The sequence below is a fragment of the Microtus oregoni genome, unplaced genomic scaffold (genome assembly GCF_018167655.1).
Source record: "Microtus oregoni isolate MIOR12 unplaced genomic scaffold, Mior012 000011F_ref0000422, whole genome shotgun sequence".
Classification (NCBI taxonomy): domain Eukaryota; kingdom Metazoa; phylum Chordata; class Mammalia; order Rodentia; family Cricetidae; genus Microtus; species Microtus oregoni.
This window is the reverse complement of record NW_024543070.1, coordinates 50,157,517-50,180,539: the sequence shown is the minus strand read 5'-3', so window position 1 is coordinate 50,180,539 and position 23,023 is coordinate 50,157,517. Positions and strand designations below refer to the sequence as shown.

At 49.3% G+C, this 23,023-nt stretch overlaps 1 protein-coding gene across 4 annotated transcripts in view; it reads right to left on the bottom strand.

Moving 5' to 3' along the window:
- LOC121453341 (core histone macro-H2A.1) overlaps window positions 1-22,625 on the bottom strand; it is a 65,761-nt gene extending 43,136 nt beyond the window's left edge. For 2 of the 4 annotated variants that reach the window (XM_041660046.1, XM_041660047.1), the window contains exons 1-2: window positions 22,433-22,625; window positions 11,125-11,329 (exon numbers count right to left, since the gene is read on the bottom strand). In XM_041660046.1, coding sequence (XP_041515980.1) covers window positions 11,125-11,296 — 172 coding nt within the window. In that variant the 5' untranslated portion in view covers window positions 11,297-11,329; window positions 22,433-22,625. The remainder of the gene's footprint in view (window positions 1-11,124; window positions 11,330-22,432) is intronic. The other 2 variants (XM_041660044.1, XM_041660045.1) reach the window with 1 other exon arrangement.
- Between the last annotated feature and the right edge of the window lie 398 nt (window positions 22,626-23,023).

The following is a 23,023-nucleotide window of genomic DNA, read 5'->3' as shown; positions in this document are numbered from 1 at the left end:
CAGGCCTTCAATCCCAGCACCTGAAAGACAGATCTTTGCGAGTTCGAGGCCAGACTCATTTACACGAGTTCCAGGCAAGCCAGGGCTACACATTAAGATCCTGTCTCAAAACAACAAAATAAACATACAAAGAAGCCTAAGCACTAAATGATAACATAAATTAAGTCTGATATAAATATGTGATCCAGCCCTGGGAGAGAATGGGGATCCGGGACAACTATTTCAGAGTATCCAGGACCCATCTGCTCCATGGACATTTTAGGAAAGCCAGATTAGTCAGTGTAAGCCCTAACAACAATATATACACGTCTTTACACCCACAGGTAAGTGTAATCTTCACCCCTAACCAAAGAAATTTCGCTTTGCAACAGAGAAACCACAGCCAATGAGATGCAGAGCTATGGATCCCAGTGTGAAAGGCTACACGTACAAAGTAGTCCTGCACCTAAGGCTCAGGAACACTGCAGAAAGAGGGAAAAAAAAAATCATAAGAGCCAGAGGCTCAGGGAATTTGCTAGTAATGTCAGAAGCTACGCCCATAAAGTCTCACCACATCTGCTCAAACGTGAGCTGAATAGGGATGGTATCAATGGACACGCCGAGGTGGAGCGGGAAAAACCCACAAGGCCTGGGAGCAGGAGAGGTAGTCTTCTCCAGGGAAGAACACATCAACTGTTTGATGAAAACATACATGCAAGTAACACATGGACTAAGCAGGTTATATTTAGGAATATTTATGTAATATATATATATATTTATGTAAGTAACATATACATATATGCATGTAGTAACAATGAAAGAAGAGGCCATGAATTTGAAGCAAAGTGGAAAAAGTTTGGCGAGGGGGGAAGGGAAGGGAGAAACATATTACCTCAAAAATCAAAAGTAAAAAAGAAAGGAAGAAATAAGAAAGAAACAAACTAAATCCAGATCAAGGACTCTTTAAGAACTCAGCCTGGAGCTCTACAGAGCCTGTGCAGCAGTGCAGCAGAGGAGGCCAGTCCTCCAGCCCTCCTGCTCCTCCACATCTGCAGGAAGGCGACCCTTGGCTTCCAGGCTCTTCCCTTTAGCCCTAAAGTATACCCCAAGGGAAGCCATTACTACTGACACCATTCAGTTAGGGAAGTAGTGCTGAACTGATTCTTGTTCAAGGGCTCCCTGGAGTCATCTGCCCCTCAAGAGATGAAAGACTGAGGTTGCAGGTGGACACAGCTCCTGAATCTCCTTAGTCACTCGACAGTTTAGTGCAAGACTCAGCATTAACTCCATAGTCTGTTTCCAATAAAGAACACTGATAGTTCATGTTAGTGACAGCCAGACTAACGCTGCTCATCCTGCACACTGGGCTGCACAGCCAGCTGCTCCCTCTGGTTGGTGGGATTGTAAGTATGTTTCAGTTTCCTAAACTTTCCAACACAAAGTACTCACAAAGCCAGAAAAGGAAACGGATCCAAAATGGCCTCTGCACAGTTAACTTTAAATTTCAGTAGCCTCCACCTTTCTTCTTGTTGCAATCCTGTCTCCTTAAAATTTTTGGCTTCTCAGTTCTGTGTTTTATTTTAATTTAAGGAAAATGAGGTTGGTGCTGTCATAGTGTCAAAGCAGTCATGCAGACAAGGCACGCAGGCATTCCAAGGCTGTACAGCATCACAGAGCTCAGCCTGAATATATTCCACTTTCTGCTCTATTTTTAGCTGTGTTAGTTCAGGACACACTGGGGTGTCCCAGAAAGGAAAGCAGCAAAGAGATTTGGGATTCATTTTCAAGGAAAGTGACAGATTAAACGCAGGCCCTAACTGCAGGCCCTGCCAAAGCCAATCTTCAGTTTGGAGGATCCTGTCTTTTTCTCCACAGAAGTGGCAAGTGTGGGCTGGGCGGTGGTGGAGCACGTCTTTAATCCCAGCCCTTGGGGGAAGAGGCAGGCGGACCTCTGTGGGTTCGAGGCTAGCCTGCTCTACAGAGCAAGTTCCAGGTCAGGTTCCAAAGATACAGAAAAACCCTGTCTCGAAAACAAACAAACAAAGCAAGGACAGCTGCGAGTTGCAAGGCACATCTGTGTAGCAAGGTTGTTGTTGCCAGGAGAGTTCTCTCTTCCCTTTCCCTAAGAGATGGGATAGGAATGGTCTGTGGCATATGCAACATTTAGCCCAAGTTAGAGACCAGAAGCCCCATGGTGCATGGGTGAGGACGACCATTTTGTTGGCCAAACCCAGTTGGCAGGAAAATGTCGAGCAGTCATGCCTTGTTCTTGGGGTTTAGTGCAGGCAGGCCCAAGCCCTGAACCTCATTCAGGCTGAATAGTGACCATCAGGTCACCCTGGGGGTGGAGGAGTGGGGGAACATCTGCTTCTCCAAGTCAGGAGTTAGCCCTGAAACTTTACAACCATCAGTCAAGTATCTGACCTGTAGCACTGACCACGAGAGGTCATGGAAAGGCTCTAGCCAGGGACAAGACGCAAGACGGAAGACCAAGGTTAGAAACACGGGGGATGGGGTGGGGTTTTGGAAATGGAATGAAAGAGTAGGGGATGATCAATATGCAAGTACTGATGTCTTCATTATATTATACGTTTTATAGATTTGACTCAAGCAAGGCAGAAAAGCCACAGGCCACCACCTCATCCTACAAGATTCACATACCAATATGAAACTAGGTTTTTAAACATCCTAGCTTCAACTCAAATCAATGGTCCTGTAGGGATATCCTATCCTGGGAGTTGGTAGCCAACATTTCCCATTCTGCTCATCTGCATGACACCCTTTGCTGGTGGATTTCATTTGGGCACACAGGCTTCAGTCACTAGAATGTTAAATACAGAATAAAAGGTATGTGGCAAGATTACATAACAAGGGATGGGACAAAAACAGGAAAATTGTCTGATCATGGAAGAACCAGGCCTGTTCCCGCAGGGCTTTGGTTGAGAGGCCGTGAAGGCTCTTCCTTCCAGGGCAAGCTTCTTGAAGGCTGAGCTCTTGTTTCCAGCCCCAGTGTGTAGCACTAGGTCCCTTCAGTAGCTTAGCGCAAGCATATATAGCATGAGCATAAAACTTCCCAAGGTGACTGTCTAACTTAGATATTTCAGCTGTCTACATTACAGTTCTCTATGGAGGAGACCTGGGTATTCCTAGGTCCAGCTTGGAGAATCAACGCCAAGCCAGACTACAGTTCATTCTTTAAGGTGAAGCTTTGTGTCTCCTAACTTAGCCCTCCTCAGATGCCACCACTTTGGGTCCCGTGCTCCTAACTATCATAGCAAAGTATTCATATAGGTATTTCTTCTTTATTTCTTATGTGAGATGTCCTTCTGTATATATGTTGCTCTTATTGGTTAATGAATAAAGTTGCTTTGGCCTATGGCAGGGTAGACTATAGCCAGGCTGGAAGAGATCTAGAGAGAGCAGGTGGAATCAAGGAGACACCATGACGCTGCTGAAGGAGAAGGACATATTGGAACTTACTGGTAGGCCACAGCCTCAAGGTGATACACAGATTAATAGAAATGGTTTAAGATGTAAGAGCTAGCCAATAAGAAGCCTGAGCTAAGCTGAGCTAACAGGCTGACACGTGTTGTAATTAATATAGTTTCTTTGTGATTATTCTGATCTGGGCGGCTAGGAAACCTAAGAGCAGTCTCCAGTTACAAAAAGACACCCACTGTCTGGAGCATGGATCCACATAAAACCTAAAAAGACTTAAAAAAAAGAAGAAGAAGGCTTCTAGACCCACAGAGAGAGAGAGAGAGAGAGAGAGAGAGAGAGAGAGAGCGCGAGAGCGCCAAACACAGCTTCTTGGTGCATTTTTTTCTCCAGATAGGCTCTGTTTGCTGGTGGCAAGCAGAGGTGTGACTCCTTTAAGGGATGGCTTCCTGGCTCACCATTAGCAACAACAACAACAAAACAAACAAACAGACAAAACCAAAAAAAACCTTGCATTTTCCAGGTTTGTGCTGGCAGCACGAACTCTGGCTATTTGAGAGGTCCTGTGCTTAAATGGGGTTTGTGAGCAGTATGCTACTAGTTCCTTAATGGCGACAAAGACCCACTGCATCCCTGGAGCTGGGGCCATGAGCATGGCTAGCAGAGGCAGTAAACATACCTTTGTCATGTTGGATGGGGTGGAGCCAACAGCAAGGCCATGGAGTTGGTCCTAGCCACACCCACTTAGCATTTAGGAAGAAAAAGGTGCTCCTGGTCAGAAAATGATTACAGATATGCAATAAAGACAGAGTCAAACAAAAAAAGACCTCTGAATGGGTCACAATGTTGGATATATGTATATGGGCTTACGAGAGAGAAGAAAGAGTACAGAAAGTCATAAATTAAAGAAGTAAAGACAGTATTAAAAGGAGTAAAAAAATTAAGCCACATAAAGATGGGACATACATAGAGAGTCTGGATTATGTATATTATTGTGTTTTCTTTAAATTTTTTGATTAAAGAGACACATTTGATTCTGGATGCTGCTACACTAAACCAACATATATATATATTACAGGTATTTTGACTTTAAAATTTGAAACTAAGGATATGTTACTTTGAAAAAAGGTTCTGCTTTTGTTTCCACAGAAGGTAAGAATCTGTGGATTCCTTCCAGGCTGCTGTGGTTTGAAGAACCAACAGCCCCCAAAAGGTGTCTATGTACCCTAAAAATAATTCACCCAACAAACAGCAGAAAAGTGACTGCTGAACTTTCCAAAAGATGGGATGGTTCTTCAGGGTTCCTGCTTTACAGAAGAAACTGCCAGAAATTATGCAGGACACAGAAGAAAGCAACTGATGAACTTTGCCATTACAGGACAAAATAGATCTTTAAATTTTCTGCTTCATAGAAAAGTCTGATGGATACTATGGCCTGTAGGCTGAAGATGGATGCCCCAGCATTGCAGAGAAACTTTGGGTGACAGTCCAGGCAGTAATATGTATCTGTCAATTCCAGAGTTTTAGACATTGCTTGCAATGCATTTCCTGTTTACTTGGGTAATTTTGTATCTTTCTGGAGTCTTTGAAGAGTTGAAGACAGATAGTTACAGTTATAGTTTGGCTTACTAATGATAAAAAGATAAATTAGATATGAAACTTTCCAGATACAAATAGACTAAATATTTTAAGTATAATTCTTACTTGATAACTTGTTTTACATATGTAATTTTGCTATGTTAAAGTAAAAATCTTCCTTTTTACTTAGAAAAGGGGAGATGATGTGGGATGTCCTTCTGTGTTATGTGTTGCTCTTACTTGAATAAAGCTGCTTTGGTCTGTGGGACAATAGTTTGTACCCTGTCAATTGTATTTTAATAAAACACTAATTGGCCAGTAGCCAGGCAGGAAGTATAGGCAGGACAACCAGGCAGGAAGTAGAGGCGGGACAATGAGAATGCTGGGAAGAGGGAAGTGCAATCTACAGTCCTGACCCAGCCACAGAAGAAAATGTGACTGCCTCAGCAAATAAGGTACCGAGTCATGTGGCTAACATAGACAAGTATAATGGGCTAACATAAGTTGTAAGAGTAATAAGAAGCCTGAGCTAATGGACCAATCAGTTTAAAACTAATGTAGACCTCTGTGTGATTCTTTGGGACTTAATGGCTGTGGGACCTGGTGGGACAGGAAGCCTCAGCTCGGTGTAATAGGCCAAAAGCTGGGCCATCTCAGCTCCTCCATAACCTGAGAAATCTTTCAGATTTCCTTCAGCGAATGTCTGGGCTCCTCCCACAGGAACCAATGCCAGCTTCAAGTTCCAGAGCAAGATGCACTACCACCTCCTCACATCCCTCCATCCTTAAGAGGAATAAAAGACAAGTTGCATGGCTGACCCTGAAAATACAACCTCCACAATGTGAAACCATGCTCCGAACCTCTGGTTCACAGGGTACCACCAGCTCAACACCTTCCCAGGCTAGTTTGGCCTCAGCTAGGTGTAATAGGCCAAAAGCTGGGCCCTCTCAGGTCCTCCATAACCTGAGAAATCCTTCAGATTTCCAAGAATGTTTTAGAACTCAAGACACAGAACCTTCAGCACCAGAAAAGAGTTTGCCAAGGATGCACCTTGAAATGTCCAATGATGAAGGCTTTTGGAACAGAATCCAGCAACTCTAAGACATCCTGTGGGTACTGGGGAGACCAGGCAAGGGGGTCAGTTGGAGAGACAAGTCACAGTGGACAAGGACAGCTTCCCTTATCATCCTCAATGGAAGTGGCAACCCGGACACCTCAGAATAGAGCTTGTGGAGACTTCCTACCTCTCTTATGTTCTATTTTGGCACACAGGGTACACAGTCAAGAAGACTCTGCAGCTGCCTCTTCCTCCACTTCAGAGCTCACTGGGACAAGGACTGAGATGTCCACCTTACAATCAATACTGTCAGATCAGAAGGATGTAGAAACCCCCAGGGGGCACACCTCTGGGCATGTGTATAAGGGAGTTTCTAAATTGGGTTAATTAAGGTAGGAAAGCCTACCCTAAATACGGGCAGTACCATCCTGTGGGCTGAACATAAGCATCCATGTTTCCTGCCTGGACACAGTGTAAGCAGCTGCCATCTCCTGCCACCGCCTCCTGTGATGAGAGGGAGACTCTGCCTTCCCACAGGGAAGGAGGAACAAGTGCTTTCTTCCTCAGTCATTCTGTCAGGGTTCTTGTCCCAGAGACAACAAAACTAACAGAGCTGGCCACCCATGGACATCCTCCCTTCTCCAGAAGGCTCAGCATGTCCACAGGCCCCTCTTGTGTCTCCAGCAGCCTTTTCAAAGGTAAGAGGCAAGTTCATCTTTCAAATGGAAATCCCCAGTGCCATGCCTGCCTCTGAGTCTGGGCCATGCAGAGAAGAAAGCAATCTCTCTGCAGGGTGCAGGGAGAACAAAATATACAGAGATGGTTTTAACAACATCCTCCAGGAGAGTTTCTGATACCTGCTCACAGTCCCACTTCTCCCTCACAATATGGGTGGTCCTGCCTCCTCACTGCCTGGCACTTACCTGTACCTGTTCTGGAACGAAGTTCTCTGGAGTAGGATGGGTCTGGTGTTTGTGCCAGATTTATCATAGCCCACTGTGAGGACCAGCTAGGTGAACGAGCCTTCCCGCCGACACTCGCCTGGTGTCACAGCACAGAACTGAATGTTCATCTTGACTACTTGACTAGACTCCAAGCTGAAGGATCTCCATGCTGAACTCTGCTCCCTCCTCCTTCTATACCTTGCTTGTGCTTGAGTGTGGGGCGAGCATCCAGCAGATGTGGAGCACAGGGAGTTGACTGAAGAAACTTTCCAGCTTCTGCAGTGTGACTGACACCAAGGCCTCCTCAGGCCAATGCTGACATCTCCTTCTGACCCCTGAAACTTTCCCTGACAGTCATTCTCCAGGTCAGGGGTGATCAGGCAGGCACCCCTTTGCTTTGCTTGTGCCTACTCTGCACACGGTACTTAACTGGATAGAGCTCTACAGAGCAAAGCCCATTCTGCCCAATCACTCTGTGGTCTCATGCACAGCACAGCACAGCACAGCATCTGACAAATAGTAGGTACTCAATAAATATGCAAGATGAACAAGAAAAGGTCTTTGGTAAAACAAAAGCAAAGAGCAGAACAGAAAGGGGATTTGGTCTACCTCTCCTTTCACTAATGATCTCAAAGCAAGATTGATGCTGTGGGACAATGGTCTTGTACTGGTTTAATAAAATGCTGACTTGCCAGCAATCAGGCAGGAAGTACAGGTGGGGTGACCAGAACAGGAGAATTCTGGGAAGAGGAAAGGCTCAGTCTGCAGTCATCACCCGGGCACAGAGGAAGCAAGACGAGAACGCCTCACTGATAAAGGTACCAAGCCACGTGGCTAACACAGACAAGAATTATGGGTTACTATAAGATGTAAGAATTAGTTAATAAGAAGCCTGAGCTAATAGGCCAAACAGTTTATAATTTATGTAGGTCTCTGTGTGTTTCTCTGTGACTGAACAGCTGTAGGACTGGGCAGGACAGAAACCTCTGTCAAACCCCAGGTATCCCTGCACGTCACATTCTGATCCACAACCTTCTGAGAGCAGTCCCCGTGCACGCAGCGCTGCTCTGAGGACTCCCGCTGGACATAGCACCTGTGCTCATCTGACTTGTCTCCATCAGGACACAGGATACCGTGGCCTCACAGGTAACAGTACAGCACCAACAACTGGACATTCTCCTGAGTTACATGGGCTGGGTGTGTGATGGGCAGTGTCAGGGGTTGTTCACACTAAGGACTAAAGATGCCTGCAGGAAGACACAGTGTGTATGCAGTCAGCAGCAGCCCTACCTGAAGAACTGCTTCTCCAGCGATGCCCTCTCCATTGTGAGCACCACCACCATGCCCATAGCAGGAGAGGCCATGGCAGGGCACCAGGGTCAAAAATCTCCAAACCCATGCAAAAGGATCTCCACCTAGGTCCCCTAAGTCGTGGGCTCAGAGTCAAAAGGAGACAGAAAGACAAGAGACTCACATAGACACGTGTGGGGCAACAGGTGGCAGTCGCCTGAGATGACAATGGTATTTTCCCCTCACACTTCACTACCAAAACAGAAGCAGATATAGGGAAAAAATAGAACTCCCAAGACAAAAGCTTTCCCATCTTACTCTAAAGAAGTTGCTCTGGCTCTCAAAGAGCCTGGATTTAGTGGAGCAGGGACAGTTGACTCCATTTGAGCTGTAAGGAAAGTGACTCACCGTAGGTGACCATGTCTGTAACTGCCTATGTAAAACTACAGTCTTCTGCTCTCTATCTAGTCACCCACCCCTTCTCCGGCTGACTGCCAATGCTATGTGTCATTTCCCTGTCACAGTCAGCCTCAGTTACTACCTGACAGACCTGGAAAGAGGGAGCCTCAGCTAAGGAATTGAGCCAACAGACTGGCCTGTGGGTACATCTGGGGGGCATTTTCTTGATTGCTAACTGATGGAGGAGGACCTAGTCCACCATGGGCAGTGCTATCCATGGGCAGGTGGGCCTGGACTGTGTAAAAACCGTATCTGAATACAAAACTGGAAGCAAGACAGCAGGCAGTACTCCCCCATGGGCTCTATTTTCAGTCCCTACCCCAATTTCTGCCTTGGCTTCACCCGATGAAGGATTATAACCTGTAAGCTAAACTAACTCTCTCCTTCCACCAAGCTTCTTTTATTGGTCAATGTTTTTCCACAGGACAGAGAAACACACCAGAACACTGGGTACTCTGTTTCCTCATCTATAGAGTGAGACTCGTGCCCAGTTCACACCACCAGGTCTGTCACCTATGTGCACACTTCCCAAGCAGAAAATCAAAAGCCCCAAAATATGTGCAAATACCTCATGACTCGAACAAAATGACTACTTTTCGAGGCTTGATGATCAAGAGAATGTCATCTCCCTCACGACTGTGTCTGCTCCAGGGAGGCCTGAGACTTGCCATGCGGAAAGGTGTGGACAATCCAGGAGCAGTCCAGCAACTCTGCTACTAGCTGTGCCGGTTTAGAAGAGGTGCCCTGTCTTGTTAAACCTCTTCTTTCTTAAGACGGGAGGCAGCCACAAGCATCAGGGAGCTTCTTTTTAGCACCCAGGAAGCTCATCCAATTAAATGCCATTCTGAAAGACAGCAGTATCTGGGGTCTTCGGAGCCCCTTAAAGGATGCATGCAGACCAAGCAGCATCTGGGGCCTACAGAGTCTCTTAACAGGCATATGCAGACCAAGCAGTATCTGGGACCTTCAGAGCCCCTTAAAGGGTGTGTGCAGACCAGGCAGGTCCTTTCCTGCTCCGAGGCCTCATTTTCTCCTTACTGAAAACAGGGACAGAATCTTTCCCTGCTCAGCTGGCCTCCCACAATGGAGCCACAATCAAAGACTAGACCTGTGCAAAGGAACACAGGCTGCTGAGAAGTGGATATCTCCAAGACCAGGACCAGAGATGTGCAAGGTGAGACTAAGGCACTGAGCTCCACAGCAAGAAAACATACAGAAAGCAATGAGGACATGGAAGAGGAGCATAAGAACCAGCCTTTCCTTCTACCTTGGGCCAGCTGAGCATTAAAATGAGCCATGACATGAGTGGAGAATCACACAGCAAGTCACTCAGTCCTCAGCCAATACTGATAGCACAAAAATAAGGGAAGGGCAACGAAGTGGAGAACATCCCACTGATAGAAGAAAGCCACCTAGGATATACAGAATGAAAGAAATGGAAAAAAAGCTCTATTTTATAACTACCGTATTTCAAGGTCATTCTTTTTTTTTTTTTTTTTTGTTTTTGTTTTTGTTTTTGTTTTTTTTTCGAGACAGGGTTTCTCTGTGGCTTTGGAGCCTGTCCTGGAACTAGCTCTCTAGACCAGGCTGGTCTCGAACTCACAGAGATCCGCCTACCTCTGCCTCCCGAGTGCTGGGATTAAAGCCGGGCGCCATTCTTATCTCTGTAGAGTTGGGGGAGAACCTGGGCTACATGAGATTTTTATCTCTAAATAAATAAATAGCCCAAGTCCCAAATCCTTGCTCAACCACAGCATGACCTATGGGCCCTAAGATCATCCCGGGAGACTAAAGACCAAGAACAACAGACTGCTGAGTGAGAGTGAGCTGAGCTGGTAGCGGCCACTCCAGCAGAATGAGGAACAGGACACGCCCACAGCCGCTGCAGAGTAAGAGTGAACACCCTGCTTCGCCCGCAAGTCAGGGCCTCAATCTCACATTAGGAGAGCAGCTCAGAGCAAAGGACATCCGGCAAGGTGAGTGGCATAGGAGCCTTAAGATGCCGAGGCGATGGGAGGCTCGGAAACAACCAAAGCCTGGAGCCAGTTAACCTGAGGGACACGCGCAATCCCACATACTGAAACAAATCCTGAATCCAGAAAGAAATCCAAAGGTAACGCTAGAAATTAGGGTAACTCTGAAAACTTAAAAATGAGGTACCTAACATCTAAAAATAAACACAGAAGAATCTGCACACAAAACCGTAAAGGAGGGGGCAGGTAAGTGAGGTAAAATGTTAGTGACTGGCAGATCTAGGTAAAAACAATTCTTCTATTCTGACTTTTCCAGAAATTGGAAGAAGCTTCCCCAAGTCCTTAGAAAGCTCACAGACCCAGCACATCCACCCCATGGTGCCACAGCTGGCTTGGGCACACCTACCTGTCAGGTATTCCAGGACAGCAGCCATGTACACAGGTGCCCCCACGCCGATCCGATATTTAGGGTGGCCTTTCTTGATGTACCGCAGCATCCGTCCCACGGGGAAGATGACTCCTGCCTTGGCTGACCGGGAGGTCTTGGTAGATTTCTTCTTCCCACCACGGCTCGACATGGCGGTGGCCCCAGAAGCAGATCAGCAAGTTCACTGTGAAGGCAAGAAGCACAGTCAGGGCCACTGGGGATGGCTCACTACCCATTTTCCAGGGCTGCTGTGGTCTCGACAGGAACAGAGGGCAGGCACAGCAGGCAGCCTGCCGAGGCATTTATGTGCTTGAAAGGCCTTATCCGAGCCTTGCACAGAGAATGCACAGTTCTGTACATTTCATCCTGTGAATCAGTCTTACCGGTCACTTCCATTTAAATGCTATACTGACGACTGCTCCTAAGTGTCTTGCCTTTATGCCTCATGTGTAAAAATAATAAAAATAATGGGATTTTCTATTATGTTCTACACCTCTTCAATAATTGTATTTTTACACACTTGAGACTGGAATAATAAATCTACAACATAAAGGAAAGTCCACAGTCTTCACCTAGAATAAGGACGTAAAGCCAAGAGGCTGGATTCTGTAGTGAGAATTGTGTTCTCTCCCCTAGGACCCTGATCTATGACAGGCAAAAGCAGTGAGGAAACGCCAGATGCCAGAGGTGGCAGCTGAACAAGGCCTTCCGAGTGCACGCAGTCCACTGGGGCTGCCTCGGCCCCACTTTCGTTTACTCTCTACTCCCACCCACACGGCCCTTAGCCCAGAGGATGTTCCTCGGCACCTGCCACGACAGGACCCAGCTCACCCAATGTTAACCACGTAGACGCCTGCCATGACTGGACCCGGCTCACCCAATGTTAACCACGTGGTCACCTGCCATGACTGGACCCAGCTCACCCAATGTTAACCACGTGGTCACCTGCCATGACTGGACCCAGCTCACCCAATGTTAACCACGTGGCCACCTGCCATGAATGGACCCAGCTCACCCAATGTTAACCATGTGGTCACCTGCCATGACCGGACCCAGCTCACCCAATGTTAACCATGTGGTCACCTGCCATGACTGGACCCAGCTCACCCAATGCTAACCACGTGGTCCCAGGCATCTGCAAAGTCCTTCACTTGCCTGCTCTCTTACTCTACCCTGCAGGCTGGTCAGTCTTATCACACACACACCTGAATGTGTCCTCACCCTGATTCAAGCTTACCAGGACCACCACAAACCCCAAGATAAAAATCATGATCCTTGGGCACCACTATGCGAGGCCCTAGAAATCTGAGCCTGCCACAGAAGTCTAATTTGGCATCGCTTCACTATGAGCTCAGCTCTGATGGAGATCCACGGGGCACCCCACGAAGGTCCTCTGGCTTGGCTTCTTCATGCCTCTACGCTGATTCTCCCCTTGTCAGGACCTCCTTTAGCTGCATTCTCCTTGCTCTGCTAATTATCTCTGATCTAGCATAATCTCAACTCCGCCAGCTTCAGGCCACAGCAATGATGGGCCCTGATTCCAGCTTCTTCTACAGACTGCACGTGGGAGGAGGGCTGAACTGGCTGCACTTGTAGGGTGGAGAACGCTCACACTCAGAGTGCATTACAGGAGCTTACACTACCCAGCAAAGCTCCCTGCCCTCCCAAGGTGGTGGGGAGTGTTGATTAAGAATCCTGTAGTCAGCCAGGCAGTGGCGGCGCACGCCTTTAATCCCAGCACTCAAGAAGCAGAGGCAGGCGGATCTCTGTGAGTTTGAGGCCAGCATGGTCTACAGAGTGAGTTCCAGGACAGGCACCAAACTACACAGAGAAACCCTGTCTCAAAAAACAAATTGAAACAAAAAAGCCAAAGGGGAAAAAAAGAACCCTATAGTCACTTAATTTATAATGGTAACAAATGTAAAATTTGCATGTGAAGTCAGTGTGGGGTGGGTGCTGATGAAGATGGGTTCTGAGGGATACCGGGTGATTCTGGAGTCTCCCTGAGGCACTCTTAACGCTCACTGAACCAAATGGACAGGTCTCCCATGTGCTAAGGCACTGAGGTCAGGCTCTATATGTGGGCCTTCCAGTGCTAAAGGCTATGCCTGTGAGCATGGAGACCCCAAGGCTAGGAGCTCTTGTTATTAGCTGTGAGGGCCACAGACAACAAAATTCCTGGGTGTGCAGAGGCAGCCACACCACAGCCGACGTAAGGTAGCTCCAGCCCTGCCAGGAGCCCTGCACTGCGCCAGATCCAAGATACAAAGTCTTAAGGTCTTGGGATGCTGGGAGACGGTCAGAGCTTTTCTGAAGCAATGCGCTCTCTGTGGCCACAGCATTCCAGGGCACACCACGTGCACAGGCATCCAGGCTCGACGAGCACACAGTGGGGGTGGCACACTGTTTTCAGGGGAGTTGGCACTGGTTCCTACAATCTTTGCCAACAACCCAAGACTTTCAGAGCATTTACTGTGAGGGTCTCTCCTCTGTCTGCAGGAGCAGCCTGTGGTCAAGGATAATGCCAGCAGCTCAACCCCTTCATGATGCATGCACAGACCAGCAGCTCCCCCAGAAAGCCTACAGATGTGACTGTGCTGCCTCTGTGGACAGCTGTGTTCAGTGGAGGCCATAGGTAGCAGGACGGGACAAGTGTTACACATATTCACTTTTAGGTATTAAAAGTATTCACTTTAGGTATTCACTATTAGTATTAAATATTCATATTTAGGAGTGATATTCCTTCTGTTTCCTTCTGACAGCAGCCAAGAGTCTTTATGCCACAAACTAGAGACACTCGGTCCCTATGTCAGTATCTATCCGGCTACCAGACCTCTATGACAAAGGCCTACTTATCAGTTCTACAGGCACCTTAAAGTTCTCTGGGTCTCTAGTCCCATCTGTGGCAATATTCTGTGAGCTCTGAGAATGTATCTTTACCTATTTCCATAGCACCGTTTCCTAGTGTCCTTGCTGGCTCAGGAACCCCAGGCCCCTCTGACATCCCAAGCCCACCATGCTGTGTCAAGAATATCTTTAAATACGCTGTTTCTCCCACCTGGAATGCCCTTTGTTCTGTCAACCCACTGAACGAAGGTTCACACACACACCCTCTTGGCCCTGGCCATAGCCAGAATGACCACTGTTCCCTACCAAAGCCTGTGTCAGCACATGTATGTCAGCACGTGTATGTGTCTGACCAATTCAACTGCTGTGCAAGCGACTGCATGCCAACTGCTGCAGGTGGCTCATCATGGACCCCAAAGCCACCATGCTGGTGAGGAGCATCCCCGAATCTCCTCCCTGTGTCAGCATCTTCACTAACATGGGAGCTGTGCTGCAGTTGTGTTACATGCCTGTGCTCTCTGCACTTCTACAGTTCCCCAGCTGTGCTGCAGTTGTTACACGCCTGGGTCCGTTCTGCACTTCTATAGTTCCCCAGCTGTGCTGCAGTGGTGTTACACACCTAGGTCCGTTCTGCACTTCCTCTACAGTTCCCCAGCTGTGCTGCAGTGGTGTTACACACCTAGGTCCGTTCTGCACTTCCTCTACAGTTCCCCAGCTGTGCTGCAGTGGTGTTACACACCTAGGTCCGTTCTGCACTTCCTCTACAGTTCCCCAGCTGTGCTGTAGTGGTGTTACACACCTAGGTCCGTTCTGCACTTCCTCTACAGTTCCCCAGCTGTGCTGGAGTTGTGTTACACACCTAGGTCCGTTCTGCACTTCCTCTACAGTTCCCCAGCTGTGCTGTAGTGGTGTTACACACCTAGGTCCGTTCTGCACTTCCTCTACAGTTCCCCAGCTGTGCAGTAGTGGTGTTACACACCTAGGTCCGTTCTGCACTTCCTCTACAGTTCCCCAGCTGTGCTGGAGTTGTGTTACACGCCTGGGTCCGTTCTGCACTTCCTCTACAGTTCCCCAGCTGTGCTGCAGTGGTGTTACACGCCTGGGTCCGTTCTGCACTTCCTCTACAGTTCCCCAGCTGTGCTGGAGTTGTGTTACACACCTAGGTCCGTTCTGCACTTCCTCTACAGTTCCCCAGCTGTGCTGGAGTTGTGTTACACACCTAGGTCCGTTCTGCACTTCCTCTACAGTTCCCCAGCTGTGCTGTAGTGGTGTTACACACCTAGGTCCGTTCTGCACTTCCTCTACAGTTCCCCAGCTGTGCAGTAGTGGTGTTACACACCTAGGTCCGTTCTGCACTTCCTCTACAGTTCCCCAGCTGTGCTGGAGTTGTGTTACACGCCTGGGTCCGTTCTGCACTTCCTCTACAGTTCCCCAAGTCATGGAAGAACGCTGTGTGCCCTGAGCCTCCTCACCTCAAGCAGTGTGTGTTGGTTTTTAAGCATTCTCTGCCCAATCACTTCCTACCTGCAGTCTCCAGAGAAGCCTGTGCATGTGCCAGGTCCTGCCTGCTCCGAGACCTCTGGGGTGAGAGCAGCTCCAGCTTAGCTCCAGTGTGAGAAGAGCGGCCGTGGGAGAGGAGGCTACTGGGCAGCATGATCTATAGTGAGAAGTTCCACCAACCTCACCTGCTTCTAATATGGCTCTACTACCAGTAGGCATATGGCCTTGGTCAAGTGACTTAATCCCTCTGAACCTTTTCTTTTCCTCTGTCTGTTAGAGGTGATGGTAAAAAGGACCATAAAGAACTGATAGGAAAACTGGTTGAGTGTGTGAGGAAGTGGGCTGACACTCCGAGTCACTGCTCAACTGTGAGCCAAGACACAGGACACCTAAGAAAAGGCAACTCTTTAGTGAGACGCTTGTTCTGGACAGGGCACCACTGCCAAACTGCCATTAGGTAATTCCCTACAACTTATTTCTCACTCATAAAAATTCCTGCTATGGTTTAGACGTGACACCGCCTAGACTCAAGTGTTAAAGTAGACTCCATTTTGGTGATAAGGGACATTGACTTTATGATGTGGAGCTAGTGGGGACTCTAGTACTGGCTCCTCCAGACTCCTCTGCCTTCCTCTCTAACCAGAGAGGATCATGCTTACCGACCCCTTCCTCAAAGCACTGTAATATGCATCAGGAGGGACTCATCCGAGCTAGGCTGAGGCTGGCACCATACCCACAAACCTTCGAAACTGTGAGCTAAGTCAATTTCTTTGTGAAGTTACCTAGTCTCAGATAGTTCAAGATGGCAGCAGAAAAGCAAATACAAAAAGGTTCAGAAATGGTTTCCATGACTGGTAGTCGCATCTCCATGACACATAGATCCCGACCCCTCCCATCTGTGGTTCTGTCATCTTTCATGCCTGTCTCCCACTGTTGCTATGGAGGATAACATATAGTCTGAGGGGCCATGCCTGAAAATGGGCACACCACTACTGACTGTGAGCTATCAGTCAGAACCTAGTTACACATCTCTATGGAACCACAAGAGGGGCTGTGATGGACCATGACAAGCCAGTCTAAAAGCTGACTCTGAAGCCACGGTCTGAGCGGCAAGTCCAATATAACCTGTGTCCTACTGCAGCCTGATCTGAGGGAAGGACAGTCCAACATCGTGGACAAGAGTTTCCAAGCACTCAGTCTCTTCTCAGGACACCACTGCTATTCTTCTGGGCATCGAAGAATCTCTCTCCTTGCTGTGCTAACCATCCAGGAGGATCCATCCAGAAGAATCCAGAGGGTCCCAAACACTCTGAAGACACTGAAAATGCACCCGGATATACTGCATGCTAGCCATCCCTGAGCTGTCACCAGTCTAGGACATGAAGCTCCTGCCACTCATCCTAGGGGATCTCTGGGTCACATCCCTATACTCTGGGATACTTCCTACAGCTTTGGGTGGTCAGAGGATAGACACTTAATCTGGCAGTACGTTTAGAGGTGATGCCTTCAGGAAATGATTAGGATTGAGTAAGGTCACTAGACAAGAATCCGCATGAGTCAATCTTGGTGCCTTTAAAGGAAGAAGAGAGTTTAAGACACAGACAGACACACACACACACACACACACACACACAATCCCTGTCCCACACCATTTGATACTCTACACAACCTCAGGACCGTAACAGGATGAAGGCTTACCTCCAAAACCCCTTTCTTTTATAAAATAGCCCACCTCTGAAAGCTCATCATAGTACCAAGACAGAGGAGCTCACTCTGTAGCTCCTTCATCTCCAGGCTAATCACAGCAAGCATGCACCTCGTTTGCAGAAACCCAAAACTTACCCAAAGAAAAACTTGTGGAGAAACAGCACATGAGTGAAAAGGCAATTTCTACTCGCAAGCTGCTTGACAAGGAAGGTGTACTGGGATAGTACAGTCTGTCCTCAGAGCACAGATGGAGCAGAAAGCTGGTGTGAGGACTCCATGGGAGGGGAGGACACGACAAGAAGCCCTCTTTCTCCAGGAGGGACAGGAAGGGAAGTGCTGTAGAGATCTGCCACCTGCCCGGCACACCTTCCTACAGCAACCTCCTTCACTCCCATCCACCCTCCCCACACCCGCTGTCCTCCCTAGAGGGGCCTGTGTCTTCTACGGATGATGCAAGTCCATCAAGGGGCTCACCATGCTATTGTGGCCAAGCTTTCTGTCCCTGCTGACATCCTGGCGAGGTCAGTTCTGAGGCACAAAGTTTTGAGCATCTTTTCTTTCCCCAATCTTTTATTTCTAGCAACTAAAGCATCCCCAGTCCAACTTACTCAGTTATTCTTGCTATAGCTCCTGGGGACCCAGCAATAAATAAATAAATCCTTATATGATAATTTCCCTCTGCCAATTCCTTCTAATATATTCAGTGATTCTTTTCAATGTCATGTTCTCTTCAAATGCTTTTTCAATCCTCCCTTCCACCCTGTTCACCATTCTGATCCGACCTCAATCCTCACTACACTGTATCATCGGCTCACCTCGACCCTCGCTACACTGTATCATCAGCATACCACAACACTCGCTACACTGTATCATTGGCACACCTCAACACTCGCTACACTGTATCATCGGCACACTTCAACACTCACTACACTGTATCATCGGCACACTTCAACACTCACTACACTGTATCATCGGCATACCACAACACTCGCTACACTGTATCATCGGCACATTTCAACACTCACTACACTGTATCATCGGCATACCACAACACTCGCTACACTGTATCATCGGCATACCACAACACTCACTACACTGTATCATCAGGACACCTCAACACTCGCTACACTGTATCATCGGCACACCTCAACCCTCGCTACACTGTATCATCAGGACACCTCAACCCTCGCTACACTGTATCATCGGCACACCTCAACCCTCGCTACACTGTATCATCGGCACACCTCAACACTCGCTACACTGTATCATCGGCACACCTCAACATTCGCTACACTGTATCATCGGCACACTTCAACACTCACTACACTGTATCATCGGAACGCCTCAACACTTGCTACAATGTATCATCGGCACCTGTTTTCTTAGCCGTCTTGGTATCCCAAGCCAATTTCCTCTGGTTGCCACTATATCCCTGCTTGCTATCTTGTCTGGCTGTTTAGTTACAGTGAATAACTGGTTTAGTTACACCAAAGAGAACAGGGCAGCATGTCCAAAGGCTACAGACTCAGCCATGGCTAGTGGGACATCAGTAATCTTTGGATTATTCCATATACCATTTGTCAAGACCCATCTGTCAAGTAGCTGTGAAAGTTGAGAACTTCAAAAGTCAGGGGAGTTTGTGCCACCTTGGGAGTTCCCAGGAAGTTAACATGTCCTGATGGATGAGACACAAGTCCCACAAAGGGTTATGGCTGTAACAATCTTTGACCCTGTCTGCCTTTCTTCTCAGCACTATTCTGACGAATACTGGCCAGAGGAAATGTTAATCTTCACACTTACAAGACACCGACCCACTGATGCTATAGCAGAGACAGCCTTTACCAGGGGTGACCAACGCTTTTAACAGAACAACATGAAGTTAGCATCTACAAAGTGCTGGACCACATTCATGCTACCCTAGGACGCATACAGCTTGCAGGTTGTTGGCTGTATATGTAACCAATCAGGGCACCCAAATCGCAGGAATGATCCATTTCATTTTCTAAGCTTCAAATATATGTGTATTGACTGCGAATGAAGTTATTGGTTAGAACCACTGGGGAGTTGTGTCAGAGAACCTGAGTCCTAGACCTAGGCATGGAGGACTCTGAAATGAAGTGTTTAAGGCACTTTCAATGAGGGCCACCTGCTCCATTCCCTGCAGTTGAGCAGATGCTTGTATCCAGTAGAGATCACCTGTCAGCGCTGATCACGAAGGCAAAGCAGAGGGGCTCCACTCTGATGGCAATCCTGTCTGCAACGCTCTCCTGCATATTCCTTTCCTGCCAGACTATTAACAGCGGCACTGTTGTCCTGTCCCCAGAGGCACGTGGCTGCTACACGACCCAAGCTGCATTCTGATTGGTTCAGAACAGAGACTGGTCTTTGTACTCTAGTCAATCAGGAAAAATCTCTCTGTGTTCATCAAACACTAAGTCACATAATGAATCATTGGCAACCAAAGGCGGGACTACAAACAGAAGCAGTCCCAGTACACATGTGTTGCTCTGTGTCCAGCTTCCAGCAGTGGGGAAAAAGCACACCCCGAACCCAAGGGTCAATCACAAGCAGGAGATGGCTTGTAGCTGGGCCTGAAACTTCACCCTTGAATATGCCCTACAGTGTGCTTCCTGAGTGGCACAAGGAGAAGGCAGTCCTGCATTGTGAGGGCAACACTGCCACTTGCTTCCTCTCCCTTCTAAAGGTTGTGCTAAATTCCAAGACAGCTCCTCCAAAAAGCCATTAGAAGAAAATGTGACCTTAAGAGGGCAGGAACCCAGTCAGCGGATGTCTGGAAGCTTCTGGCTGTTTGCTAAACAGGCATCCCAACCAAACAAGACTATCTCTGGCCACTGCTCTCCTCCCTTGCTCAGAGCTCCTTGGTGGCTCCGGACTGCTCTTAGGATCAACTGTGGTTCTGATGAGGATTCCTTGTGATTTTGCCTGCCTGTCCCCTGTCCCTAGAGTGCCATCCTAAACCTCTGGCTGTACCTCCAGGTCCTCCACTGTTGTCTTCTACAATCGGCACACGTGGTTCCTCAGTCCTCAGACACTGGCCCCCATCTGTCCTTCTTTGTGCAGCAAACTTCCCCTTGATCTTTTCAGGCCACTAGAGCTCAGTCCCACTAACCCAACTGTCCCTCCCCCACTGGTCTCCTCAGAGCCACTCACCTGCTTGCATCTCCTACAGTCAGTACAAGGGCTGGACATTTCTTGCTCATGAAATTACCTAACCCAGAACAGATTCCTGGGACATACTAGTGACTGCAAGACCAACCAGGTGGGGTTGCTCTCAGCAAACAAGCCACAGGCCTCTCTGGAATGAAGAGTTGATCTACTCAGATGCACTCAGAAGACCTGAGGCACGAGCCACTAACCATAAGCATACTGGCTGGGGGAGGGGCTCAGGATGGGTAGGCTTCCCTCCTACTCCCACCACCCCTTCCCATCCCGTGTTCCAAGAACAGGCTCAGAGCCCATCAAGAACCAAATGCTACTGTACATCTCTGAACATCACAGAGAAATTATCTGGGTTTTCCAGTTTATTCTTTCAAGTAAGTCTTTAATCAACTTGGGGTATCATCAGCTCCAAGCCTGTCACTGGGGGAGGAAAAAACTGGCTCTTCCTAGGAGTCAAGCACATGGCACATGGTACCAGTGACGCTGGCCCATTTGGTAAAAATCAAGCCAATGTGGAGGCATCACGCATGACTGTGCTGACAGTTCTCAGTTACTACAATGTGAGCTCTCCCTGCCTCATCATATGTAAACTATCAGTGTCCACCTCCCCCTCCCCCACACCTTACCTAGGGATCAGCACTAACAGCAACACGTGAAAACTATGGCCCTCATTCACAGCAAAACGAGAAAGGGAGAAAGTCTAAAGTCTCAGGAGTTTCATTATCCTTGAGGGGAAACCCCCACAAATCGAAAAAGGTGATTTAGTCAGAGGGTGTGTGTGAGCCGAGTTGCTGCTGCCCGACTGTGGACAGTAGCAGGCACCAACTGTCCATTTCGGTGCTAACGGCATCTGTGCCTGCAGAGCAGGAACTGAAGGTGGCAGGGGGGTTAGTAGAGTTGCCCAAGTTTGCTCCCGAGTCTTGCACTACAGCATAAAACTGCCCCAAACTGGGACTCCCTGCAGCAGAGACTGGAAACAAAACACTTCCTCTCTTTTAACAGTAAAACCTCAAACCACAGAGGTGTCAGCAAGGAGGAAAGCGAGCAGGAGAACCCTTCTAATTGTCTATTCTTCTAAGCAGTTTATTGGATCATTAAAATCTTACAAAGACTTCGTAATGATTGTAATTGTTGCAGCCAAGGTCTGTCTCAACTGCTCGTTCAAAAGTCACTTTCAAGCTCTGAAAAACACGTCCCCTAAAACTCTTTCAAGCGATCTTCTGCTCGGCTCAGCAACGTGAGTTATCAGCGGTCACTGCAGGTGTGTATGGGGGGGGGGGGGACAGGGCTCATCATCTTGCACACCTGTTGTCAGGTGACCCTGCCAGCAGCATCCCGCACCTTCCATCTCCACCCGCCCCACCCCCAGAGACTTCTCAGTTGTCCCTCTGCCCGCGGGGAGCCTACGGCCTTCCGGAATCACCTTAAAATAACACCTCCCCACCACAAAGCAAACAAAAGGCGAGCGAGAGCAGCGGGGCTTCCGTGGCTCCTCTCCGGCCCGCCCCGGCCTGGGATTCGGTCCTCGAGTGGTCCCCGGGCCTCCCCTGCTCAGGCCTCGCGGCGGGTCCCCTCCAGCCGGCCACACAACGGCCCAAGGCTCGCGCCTCACTTATTGTGCCCGGGAGGACACGCGCGGGCCGGCGGCGCGCGACCAAGTACAACTCCGAGCACAGCAGCTCCGAGCCCGGGGCGGACGGGCCAGTCAGGGCCTCCGGGCCTCGGTGTCCTCGGGCCCGCATCAGCTCTGGTTCTACCGCCCGAGGAGGAAACCCAAACGGCCCCTTTCCCACAAAGCGCCCCGGCGGGGACAGGGGTGCGTCTCCAAGAGAAGTTGGTTTCCGGGTTTGCTTTCCGAACAAAACCAGCCGGACCCGCGCACTACTCGGACAGGGCCTTGGCGGGCTCCGTGCAGCCCACTGACCGGGGGCACCCGCCCGAGCTCTCCCGGACACCAAGCAGGGCCGCTGCGCACGGCGGCGGCGGGAGGGCGCGCGGGGCCCAGACGGTGCGGACCGGCAGCCTGCGGCTCCGAGGCCCGCGCGGCACTTACCGGGCGGCTGCAAGGTGTGGGGCCCGAGCCCTGTCGGCCGCTCGCGCTGCTCCGCTCCGCACTCCTGCCGGCCCGCCCACGCCTCCTCGCTTCCCGCCCGCGCGTCCCGCGCTCGCGCCCTCCGCCCGGCTCCGCTGGAACCAGTGAACTGGAACCACTCGCGGCCGCCCCGGGATTCCCACAATGCACAGCGCGCCGCTCGTCACATCCCTTCCCGGCCTCGCGCGTCCGGCCACCCCTCCCCGCGCTGCCCAGCGCCCCGGCCTTGACCCCGGGCCTGCGCCGGGGTCCTGGACGTCAACGGTTCTAGCCTGGGCTGCACCCAGGCCTGCCGGCCCGCCCTGTCCCCAGGCGTGGGTCCGCGCGCGCCAGCTGCGGGAGTCAGGTCTTAGGAAGATGTTCGTCCAGGGCGCATCGCAGCCTGTGTCTTCAGTGAGCACCTACTGTGTGGCTTGCACAGCCCCAAGCCCAGGAGCGTCTTCTACAAAGACAAAGACGGGGAAAGCATATTTGTTGTTACCAGGGATCTTTTTCTCCCCAGTCAGTGCAAACCCCCGGCGCCACAAGCCAACCCGATGCGTGCTCCCGGAT